The sequence below is a fragment of the Tupaia chinensis genome, unplaced genomic scaffold, assembly GCF_000334495.1.
Source record: "Tupaia chinensis unplaced genomic scaffold, TupChi_1.0 Scaffold000117_2, whole genome shotgun sequence".
Taxonomy (NCBI): domain Eukaryota; kingdom Metazoa; phylum Chordata; class Mammalia; order Scandentia; family Tupaiidae; genus Tupaia; species Tupaia belangeri.
Window position 1 is genome coordinate 5,780,786 of NW_006159583.1, and position 11,370 is coordinate 5,792,155.

The following is an 11,370-nucleotide window of genomic DNA, read 5'->3' on the forward strand; positions in this document are numbered from 1 at the left end:
GAACTGATTTTTATTCTACACAACTATCCTGCAGTTCCCTTTGCTCATTTTATTTCTCGTGATGAATTGTGCTGTGTCGACTTAGTCTGGGAATGTCATGTCCCAGAACCTCTTTCTGGCTATGGTTCCAGATTAAAGAAATATGCGTGAGATGTGGAAAGCGGGAATGAAGCTGCAGCCATTATTCTGAAGGTGTTTTTAGGCAGCTACTGTGAAGGACAGACGGAGGTACCAAAATACTCCAGTGTTGTCATGCCCTCTGCACTCTGTTCCCAGCTCTCCTTCCCAACTTCTAGGACCTGTGTGGCAGCAGTGGTTGTAGGTACAGACCACATCATGAAAAGGGAACTGTCACAGGGGCGGCTGGGCCTGCGCGGCCGGGCTCTGTTCCGCATTGCGGGCCGCCAGTCCCCGCTGCCTCTCCGGCGCTGGGTGTGTCCCGCGCTCGGCTCCGATGAGGGCCGTCGGCGAGGACCAGCCGAGGTCCCCGTCCTTCCTTTTGATGGCGCTGGGTCCCAAGCACATTCGCGCGCTCGGGGCTGGCATGTGGCCGCCGGGCCTGCACCTGAGCATGGCCACTGGCCGCAGGCAGCAAACTGAAGCCCCCAAAAAAGAATTAAGAACTTGCAACTATAAGCAACAGAAAGAAACTTTAGCTGTCTTAAACCAATTGAGAAATATATTGTATACGAGGATTTTCTCTACCTATGGACAGTGACAAGATGATGGTTACCAGCCCTGCATTACCTCAGGGAAAAACAAGAACTACTCTACCATTCTTAAGGAAGCCAGATACCCGAGGATAACTCAACGCTGCAGATCCCCACAACACCATTCCCGGTAATCGCAAGATGACTGCTGTGCCGCATCAACTGATAATCATCTCTGCTTACCAGAACTGCTTTCCTGAAACTGTATTCCATGGAGAATACAATTGCGGAATTGCACGAGACCCACCCTTAATCCAACCCTGAATAGAATCTATGTTCCCTATTGTTAAAAAAAAAAAAAGTGAACTGTCACACACTCTCACCGTCATAAAGTGGTGTAATGTCCCATTAAGACCCAGAATGAGGTCTAACTTGGCTCCAACCTAAGAACTCTCCCTATTCCTTTGACGCTCCAACCAAGAGTATCTTAGCTTCTGAACATTGCCTTCAGGATTGAAGGCAAAGGGAATCTCCTAAAGGATTAAATTATTGCAATCAGAAGAGAGTAAACTATTACCCAGGTAAGCATTTCAAAACTGAATTTTTATTTCAAATACTGTCCTGTGATAACAATAATCATTTACTGAAACATATCAGTTCCTAAAAATGCTATCTTTAAATTTCAAATGACAAATACTGACCTGGAGAAGTGAAAGATATTCAACATGTATATCAAAAGAGTCCTCATAATTCCCACTTAGATAATATTAAAGGGGCTTTGGAATAATGAATAGTTTCCCCATAGATAAAATGGAGCAAAGGTAGATTTAGAAAAGTGAAGTGGTTCATGACAACATCTAGGCTTTATGTACTTGAACATTAAAAACCTCAAGTTCAAGTTATTCTATATAGAGGTATGATGTCATTTGAACAGGTCAGAGAATAGAGAATATTCTGATATCACTACAAGAATTAATATATAACAAAATATAGTTAACATTAAGCTTATGTTGATGGTAACATACTTCCTCTTCACAACCTTCCTATGTCTTTAAGTTATTATTATGAAAACAACCTCATATTGATGAATACATTGCTCCAGACTAGAATAAACAGATTCTAAGACTGTGCAGATCTTCTATAGCTCAAAGTGTCTTTCTAGCAACTTTTCACTTAAGTAATTTCCCATGGATTCTGTCAACACATAAAATAGTCAAAAATATTTCTCTCTGACCACCATGCAACCTTTTGGCTGGTGATCAAACTTTTCTATAAAGCAATAGTATTGTCGAGGCATTAGTAAAGGGGAGAGAATACTTGGTTTCTAAATTATCTTCAGTTCAGTATGTGGGCAAGATAGCTTCATGCTGGATATTGCAAGTGTTCTGAGTTGGTGAGACATTTTCCACTGTGAGCCTCTGCTGGCCTCATCCCTAAGTTCCTTAGTGCAACTTTACTCAAATGTGACTGAAGCCCATGAAACAGGAATTAAATCTAGTTGACCTTAATCTTTTCCACACATAGGATCTTTATGCCATCTTTCCTCTCAAGAAAAAGAGCCCCTTCTTTCTTCATCATACTTAGCTTTTGTTTTTTTCTTTTTCTTTTTTTCTTTTTTCTTTTTTTTTTTTTTTTTTGAGAAGTTTTTGCTATAGGGCATGTGTGCTCTCCAGAAAGACAGAGAGAGACAGAGAGACAGAAAGCGAGAAATCACCCCCCAGGGGAATGGCCACAGTGGAATCCCTTCTTCTACATTCTCCTCTTGAAATCTTGGGCATGCACACACATGCGCCTGGCGTGAATTTAAGTCACCAGGTCCGGGACTCGAACTGCAGTTGACTACATGGGAGTCCAGCAACATAGCCATTACGCTAACTGCTGGTCCCCCCTCCCAATACTTAAGTTTTTCAATAGTTGTTCATTTCTTTGAGTTTTACATTCCTTCTCCCATTTTCCCTCAAAGTTTTATGCACTGATTGACTGAATATATTTAGAGGTCTTATAGGAAATACAATGATGAGATAACATACCTGTGCACAACCAGTTCTGGTATAGACCAGAGTCAAGAGAGATGAGTATGGGGGTGGTAGGGTGGACACAGAAGGAAGATGTCAGATATGCCGAGGTTGAGATTTTGGTGGGGGTGTTCAAAAAGATACTCCAAAAGGGGTAAGCAATAAAGGGCTCAAACTTGGGGGAAATGAGAGGGCCGAAAATAAGTATATTTAAGAATAATCTACACAGAGTTGGTATTTAAAGCTGTGAGTCTATATTAGAATAAGGTTTCTCAACTGTGGCACTACAAAAAGTTTGAGCCAGAACATTCTTCATTCTGGGAGGCTATCCTGTGTATTGTAGCATGCTCAGCAGCATTTCTGCCTCCACCCTCTAGACACCAGTAACACTCCCACCCAAATCAAAAATGTCTCCACACATCGCCTAATGTTCTCAAGGGGGATAATCGCTCCTGCTGAGACATTCTGGGTTAGAGAGACAGGAAGATGGTGTAAAAGATGAAAAGAAGATTGCAAAGGACAAAATTTGGTAAAATAACTTTGTGAGGAAGGAGGAACAAGAGAAAGACAAAAAAAAAAAACATAGAGAAAAGACGTTCTTTGAGGCAATAAATACTAACTTAAAACTCCAAGTGAGGCAAAATACTTCAGTTATGTGAATCAACTCCAAACTTGGTGAATATTTAGTGTGTGCATACACGCATGCATGTGTCGAAAGACATGAGCATATCTTCCACATGCATAACACAGACTGCATGAATATACATAAGCAGTATACATACATAAGTCAAAAGGATATTTTTAAAAGAAAGAATATATTACTAAACTTTCTCTTTACACATTCTTCTTATTTAATAACCAATTTTTTTTTTTTGGAAGAGAAGATTGTGCTACAGGGGTGCGTACACTCACGAGAAAGACAAGAGAGAGAGACAGAGGCAGAAAGCGAGAAATCACCCCCTAGGAAGAATGACCACACAACAATCCTTTCTCCTTATTTCTCCTTTTGAGATCTTGGGCAAGCATACACACACGCCCGACGTGAGTTTAAGCCAACAGTTCAGGGACATGAATCACGGTCAACCATGTGGGTGTCAAGCAACATAACCATTATGCCATCTGCTGGTCCCATCAATTTTAACAAGATTTTGCAAGCCTCATAAATTACTTCTAAAAGAGATTTAAGCCAGAACCAATCAAATTGAAAGTAACTACAACTGTGTGCTCCTTATCCCCATCCCAGTCACTCACATGCTCCATAACTGAGACTTCCAATATACTCAAACTCTCACTCTTGTACTAAACAATAATCTTGAGAAAGATGTGAATAAACTCTGTTATACATGGCTGGCAATATTTGTGAAGACTGGCTGTGTCCCCTTGTCAAATGCTGAAAACTGAGAAGAAAATCACTAATTGACTTAAGCCAAAGAGAAAAATGCTAAGTCCCTAACTTTGGAAATGTACAAACTGGCAAACTGGGAGAGAGTTTGTTTTTATTCCAGAAGTCTAGAAATGGACCATGTAGGTAGCTTGGGTTACCCCAAAGGCTAGGTCTTTTGCTCCTAGCTAAGTGTCATTCCCTGGAAGAAACTCCTTATCTAGGCAGTCCATGCCAATTCCTTTGAGGAAAAAGAACATCCAAGACACCCCACCAGAAAAGTGTCTTAGTAAATAAGAAGCATTGCCTAGGCATGCACAGGGAACAGACTTAGGGTGGACGAGTCAGGGCGGAAGATTACTCCTGTGACAATCATCTTCAAGGCCTTGCGAAACCAAGGATAAAACATGCCATATATAATGGGATTGAAAGTAGAATTGAAATAGCCCAGCCAGAGGAAAACATTGTACAGGTCTTCAGGGGTGGTAAAGTTATTGAAAGGGTCGATGATTGTCAGGACAAAGAAGGGCAGCCAGCACAGCACGAACACTCCCATGACTATGCTCAGGGTCTTGGTGGCCTTGCTTTCCTTTTTGGAGGACTTCGCTTTGCTTTCTGACTCAGCCTGTTTTGTCCTAGGACCCATGCCAGTTTGCTTAGCATGTTTTCTGGCTACTTTAAAAATGTGTATGTAAATTCCTACCATGACTGTCCCAGGTAGAAATAAAGATATAAGTGAGCCCAGCACCCCCCAGACTTTATTCATTATTAAAACACACAAACCTGTGCAGTCAATGGCTGCTACAAAATCTTCTGCACCAATAATGTTTAACTCCGAGAATACCAGGCCAAAAGCAAAAAGGATGGGGATGGACCAACTGATGAGTAGAAAGACCTGTATGACAGAGAAGGTAATTTTGGTGACATAATGCAACGGGTCACACACGGCGTAGTAGCGGTCAACTGAGATGAAGCAGAGGTGAAAGATGGAGGTGGTGCACAGCATGATGTCACAGCAGCTGTGGACTTTGCAAAAGAGGTCTCCGAAGTACCAGCAGGACTCGATGGACCTAATCATGCTGAAGGGCATGACCACACAGCTCAGCAAAAAGTCCGTGATGGCCATGGAGAGGATCAGGAAGTTGGTTGGGGAGTGGAGCTGCTTGAAATGGGCGATGGAAATGATGACAACCATGTTGCCCAGCATGGTCATCACAATAGCCCCGATCATGACCACGTACATGGCAAAGACACTCAGCACAGACCTCACGTTTCTAGGGCATGAATTGTTAACCGAAGCATAGCAGAACTGTACTTCTGGGGGATTCCAAAGGTCAGATGAATTCATTGTCTTTGTCTTGTGGGTACTGAGTCTTTTTTCTTTTTTTTTTTTTTTTTTCCAAAAGTACTGGCTTTTTCTCCTTTCTGTAAAAGAAAAAATAAATGATTGACAGGGCCGCTTTTTATGTAGGCCCAGAGGCCCATCTAAATGTGCATTTTTAATCCAAGTTTAGACTCTTTCCTTATAAGGAGCAATCCTTCCCAAACCTATGTGCAATGTGCATGTGAATCACCTAGGGATTTTTTGAAAACACAGATTCTGGTTCTGATTCAGTTAGAGGCTGAGAGCCTGTGTTTTCATTAGTTTTCAGGAAATGTCAGTGCTGTTTATCCAACGACCACTTCTTCAACAGGAAGGGACCAAGGAAAACTGAAACCCCAAACTTGTAAACAACACAGGTGCTTTAAGTTTCCATTGCAATAATATGGTGCCATATTCGGGATTCCAAATCATAGGCTGATCAAGAATTTTTTCTGTCCCGTATATTTTAACAAATTTACTAGATAAAAGTCCCATAATGAGCAAGGGCCGTGAAGCTATTATTCAATATTTAGCTTAAAGATTGTGATGCTTCTATGTTTTAAAATTTCTGTGAGCATTTGCAAAAGCTTTTGATTCTGTCCACTTGTTTCATTTTTTCAATCAAGGAAAGACTTCTTTCTTCAATGTAAAGAATATAGTTTTAGAATCAAGAGTGGTATGATGACAAACTAAAAATGTAACAAAGATTATAAGATTACCCATGAATAATCTCAAGAAAGAAAAAAAAAGAGTACTTCAAATGATGAAGTCTATAAATCTTGTGGATTACTGTCCTTCCTTTAGTGGCTGAATTTACAAATTCAATTTAGGTTGAGATGCTCTTGTCCAAAGATTTCAAGATTTGTGTTGATAGTTATTGTCACATTGAGAGTGCTCATTGTTTAATCCATCATTTTTGTCATTTATTCTGTTGCCCCTCTAATGTGAAAATAATAAGACTGACTCCTCCAGAGTATTTGTATTTCCAGTGCTGGGACTGGAACTGTAATTCTGATGATCACTGGCAAGCTTTGTAAGGCCTAAAGCTTGGATGGAGAAGTGAACTTTGGTCTGGGAATAGGACTAAAACACACCAGTCTGTTAGGAAAAAATCTCAAAAGTGTCTTCTCACCAGATTTACTTGAAGACATTAAGGAAATACAAGCACCTTTGAATGTAATATTTCCATTATTAGCAACAATAGCTCAGCAATTATTCCATAGCCTGTGTATTATTTGAAATCATTACATTATGACACATTATATTTGCCCTGGATGTAGTCATTTAATTTCCCATATGGAGATTCCTCAAAGATCTACAAACAGAACTACCATATGATCCAGCAATCCCACTCCTTGGTATCTACGCAAAGGACAGAAGAATCCTTAGCTGGAAAAGTGCTTGCACACTGATGTTTATTGTGGCATTATTCACAATTGCTAAGACATGGAACCAACTCAAGTGCCCACAAACAGATGAATGGATTGAAAAAATGTGGCACATACACTGTATGGAATACTGCTGCTCAGCCTAAAAAAAAAACAAAACAAAACAAGACCGTGGCTTCTGGCAGAATGTGGTAAATATGGAAGATTTACTGCTGAGTGAAACAAGCCAGGCTTTGAAGGAGATACATTGCATGTCTCCACTTAATTTATACCAACTGTTGCACCCTATTGCCAAAACTGAATGACTAGAGAACATAGAAAAGTAGAAAATGGTTATAAATACCAGATATAGTGTGAGAAGAGGGTGGATGGAGGAGAGTCTGAGGAAGGACATTAAGGAGAAAAATAAAGTGGTAAGGCTTTTATGGGAAAAAGAAAGGGGTTATTATCTGTTGACAATAATGTGTATAATAGTCTCAACTGGATTGGTGAAAAATGTATATGTGTTGGAATATTCACTTTGCAAGCTAAGTGACATAAGTGACTGAATGTATAAAAGAAATTAAAGAATATAAATTAAAAAATTCTCAAATGAATATTTTTCCATTTTTTATTCTTATACTAATCATATAAATATTGTGCAATTCAGTTGAACATGAGAAGCCAAACCATAGGGAAGTATAATGTAAAAAAGAACAAAAAAGACTTACCTTGTGCTTTTATAAAGTGAGGCTATCAATCCGAACAGACAGCAGAAATTATTTGATTACTTATATTTTGGTTCCTAAGCTATAAAAGTATAGCGAAAGATACCAAGAGAACAAATAAGAGAGGCATGACATTAGTGGGACACAGATATGATTTATTACCTGTCGATGATAACATGTATAGTATTCTCAACTAGATTGGTTTGAGAAATACTTCATGATGGGTAAAGTCTTTTTACAAGCAAAATGAGAAATAGTGATTGACTGGTTAAAAAAATAATTGTAATAATAATAATAATAATCGGGGGGGAAATGAAAAGGTATTGAATGATGAATTGGGGATTTTAATGTCTCTATGTTGACTGACATGCATGGCATTCCCTTTTGAAAAAATAATGTACTACACTGTACAGTTATATGCAATTCAATGTAATATAAAAAAGATTATGATGATAATAAGTCAATTTTTAAAAATTACATTTTAAAAAATGTTTCCCACTTAAAAGCCTTTTTTAGATAGGTGTTCCCTGATATTTACTAGTGTCAAAAGAGTTCATGGAACCAAAAATTAAGAACATTTGTCTTAAAATTTAATTAATTCTCACTCAAAAGAGAGAGCGAGTAAAGGTTATCTCAAACCATAAGATGTCATCAGGGACATTCCACTCAGATCAGTTTTATACACACACACACACACACACACATACACATACACATATACATATATATATATATGTTGAATAAATACATTTCAGCTAACTTCATTGACAAAGTAAGACTTTCACTTCTTTAAAGATTATTACTGACATGGGAATGGTTAAGTAATTTGTGTAAGGACTAGTTCTCTGAATGCTCACAGATGTCTTCTAATTGTTTCTGAAACGCATTCATTCCTTTATGGTCTGTCTGCGTATATAGACTGATACATCTGTGTCAGCAGCCGTATCTGTATTTATACTTATCTATGCATTTATGCTTCAGAGAATTCAGATAATTTACAAAGAAGTTTTCTAAATAAGCAATTGTTCATTTTAAAAAGGTAACAAGAAATAAGGAAGCCAGGTGAATGGAGGTCTCTAGAGAAATATTCAAGAAAAACAGAAGCAGTGTTAGTACTTTTACTAGTAAAAGTGGCTGAGAAACATTAGGTTCGATTCTGAGCAAGCATGTGGCAAGATGTTAATTTTTCAAAAATAAATTATGTACTGACTTTCCAACCGTAGGATAAAAATTTAAGGGTAAGATATTATTATAAAATGATGAAATATGGAAAATTCTCAGTTATTATAATATTCTGTGTATTTTCAAGTATAAATTATTTTATAATTTTATAAAGGAAAGAAGAAAATATTCTTTCAAAAACATAAGGTATTTACTTGGTGCTCATTGAAATGAATAAACTGGAATTATAATTCTAAGTGGATTCTGAGACAAAAATTATAAAGTGGTCATTTTTGAAAGGGACATTCAAAATACCTGACAATGATTCTGCAATGTGACATTACACAGTGATTTAAACAAGATTTCCCAAAGTTGGATTATACAATATTTTAATGTAAGGACATTTTACAAAGGAAACAATAGAAATCACTGATTTTCTAGATGAGGAAAATCTGTCAGCAGGTTTGGGGGATTCAGGATTGCTAATGTCTCACCCAGCGGCCTCCACAAGATGGAACCAGAGAAAAAAAACAGAAATCCAGACCTCCTCTCTGTTTTTTCTTCCATCTCTGGATAATTAGGAGCCAAATATTGGCAGTGTTTGGCTTATGCAATAAATATTCTCTTATAGTCTCTAAATATTTTGTATTCTCTTCTTAGTTTTCCTAAATTTATTAAGGAAACATTGAATGAGGGGAGCTATTTACCTCTTTTCACATTTACAAACTTGTTTTTCTCCTCCATTTAAATCTGCTGGTAGCATCAATTTTAACAAGATTTTGCAAGCCTCATAAATTACTTCTAAAAGAGATTTAAGCCAGAACCAATCAAATTGAAAGTAACTACAACTGTGTGCTCCTTATCCCCATCCCAGTCACTCACATGCTCCATAACTGAGACTTCCAATATACTCAAACTCTCACTCTTGTACTAAACAATAATCTTGAGAAAGATGTGAATAAACTCTGTTATACATGGCTGGCAATATTTGTGAAGACTGGCTGTGTCCCCTTGTCAAATGCTGAAAACTGAGAAGAAAATCACTAATTGACTTAAGCCAAAGAGAAAAATGCTAAGTCCCTAACTTTGGAAATGTACAAACTGGCAAACTGGGAGAGAGTTTGTTTTTATTCCAGAAGTCTAGAAATGGACCATGTGGGTAGCTTGGGTTACCCCAAAGGCTAGGTCTTTTGCTCCTAGCTAAGTGCCATTACCTGGAAGGATCTCCTTATCTAGGTAGTCCATGCCCCTACATTTGTGGAGAAAGAACATCCAAGACACCCCACCAAAAAAGTATCTTAGTAAGTAAGGAGCATTGCCTAGGCATGCACAGGGTACAGACTTAGGGTGGACGAGTCAGGGCGGAAGATTACTCCTGTGACAATCATCCTCAAGGCCTTGCGAAACCAAGGATAAAACATGCCATATATAATGGGATTGAAAGTAGAATTGAAATAGCCCAGCCAGAGGAAAACATTGTACAGGTCTTCAGGGGTGGTAAAGTTAATGAAAGGGTCGATGATTGTCAGGACAAAGAAGGGCAGCCAGCACAGCACGAACACTCCCATGACTATGCTCAGGGTCTTGGTGGCCTTGCTTTCCTTTTTGGAGGACTTCACTTTGCTTTCTGACTCAACCTGTTTTGTCCTAGGACCTGTTCCAGTTTGTTTAGCATGTTTTCTGGCTACCGTGAAAATGTGTATGTAAATGCCCACCATGACTGTCCCAGGCAGAAAGAAAGCTATAAAGGAGGCCAGCACCCCCCAGAGTTCATTAAATATTAAAACACACAAACCTGTGCAGTCAATGGCTGCCACAAAATCTTCTGCACCAATTATGTTTAATTCTGAGAATACCAGGCCAAAGGCAAAAAGGATGGGGATGGACCAACTGATGAGTAGAAAGACCTGTATGACAGAGAAGGTAATTTTGGTGACATAATGCAACGGGTCACACACGGCGTAGTAGCGGTCAACTGAGATGAAGCAGAGGTGAAAGATGGAGGTGGTGCACAGCATGATGTCACAGCAGCTGTGGACTTTGCAAAAGAGGTCTCCGAAGTACCAGCAGGACTCGATGGACCTAATCATGCTGAAGGGCATGACCACACAGCTCAGCAAAAAGTCCGTGATGGCCATGGAGAGGATCAGGAAGTTGGTTGGGGAGTGGAGCTGCTTGAAATGGGCGATGGAAATGATGACAACCATGTTGCCCAGCATGGTCATCACAATAGCCCCGATCATGACCACGTACATGGCAAAGACACTCAGCACAGACCTCACGTTTCTAGGGCATGAATTGTTAACCGAAGCATAGCAGAACTGTACTTCTGGGGGATTCCAAAGGTCAAGTGAATTCATTGTCTTTGTCCTGTGGGTACTGAGTCTTCTTTTCTCAAAAGTGTTGGGTTTCTCTCCTTTCTGTGAAAGGAAGAAGAAAAACAAAATCATTGACAGGGCCACTTTTTATAGAGTCCCAGAGGCCCACCTAGTGTGCATTTCTCATCCAAGTTTAGATCTTTACTGACAAGGAGCACTACTTCCCAAACCTATGTGCATATGAATCACTTAAGGGTCTTTTTAAAACACCTATTCTGGTTTTGATTTAGTTAGAGGCTATGAGCCTGCATTTTCAAAAGTTCTCAGGAGATGTCAATGCTATTTATCCAATGACCACCTCTTCAACAGGAAGGGATAATTCAGTCC

The 11,370-nt window shown here is 39.1% G+C and overlaps 2 protein-coding genes across 2 annotated transcripts; both read right to left on the minus strand.

The window, feature by feature from the left end:
• Positions 1-4,353: 4,353 nt before the first annotated feature.
• On the minus strand, positions 4,354-5,394 carry LOC102488898 (trace amine-associated receptor 4). Its single transcript, XM_006144315.1, has one exon. It carries the CDS (start codon positions 5,392-5,394, stop codon positions 4,354-4,356), a length of 1,041 nt encoding a protein of 346 aa, XP_006144377.1.
• A 4,590-nt stretch (positions 5,395-9,984) lies between these two features.
• Positions 9,985-11,025, minus strand: LOC102489307 (trace amine-associated receptor 4). Its single transcript, XM_006144316.1, has one exon. It carries the CDS (start codon positions 11,023-11,025, stop codon positions 9,985-9,987), a length of 1,041 nt encoding a protein of 346 aa, XP_006144378.1.
• Between the last annotated feature and the right edge of the window lie 345 nt (positions 11,026-11,370).

Coding starts and splice junctions, on each gene's coding strand:
- LOC102488898 (XM_006144315.1), bottom strand. CDS start 5,394: ATGAATTCATCTGACCTTTGGAATCCCCCAGAAGTACAGTTCTGCTAT.
- LOC102489307 (XM_006144316.1), bottom strand. CDS start 11,025: ATGAATTCACTTGACCTTTGGAATCCCCCAGAAGTACAGTTCTGCTAT.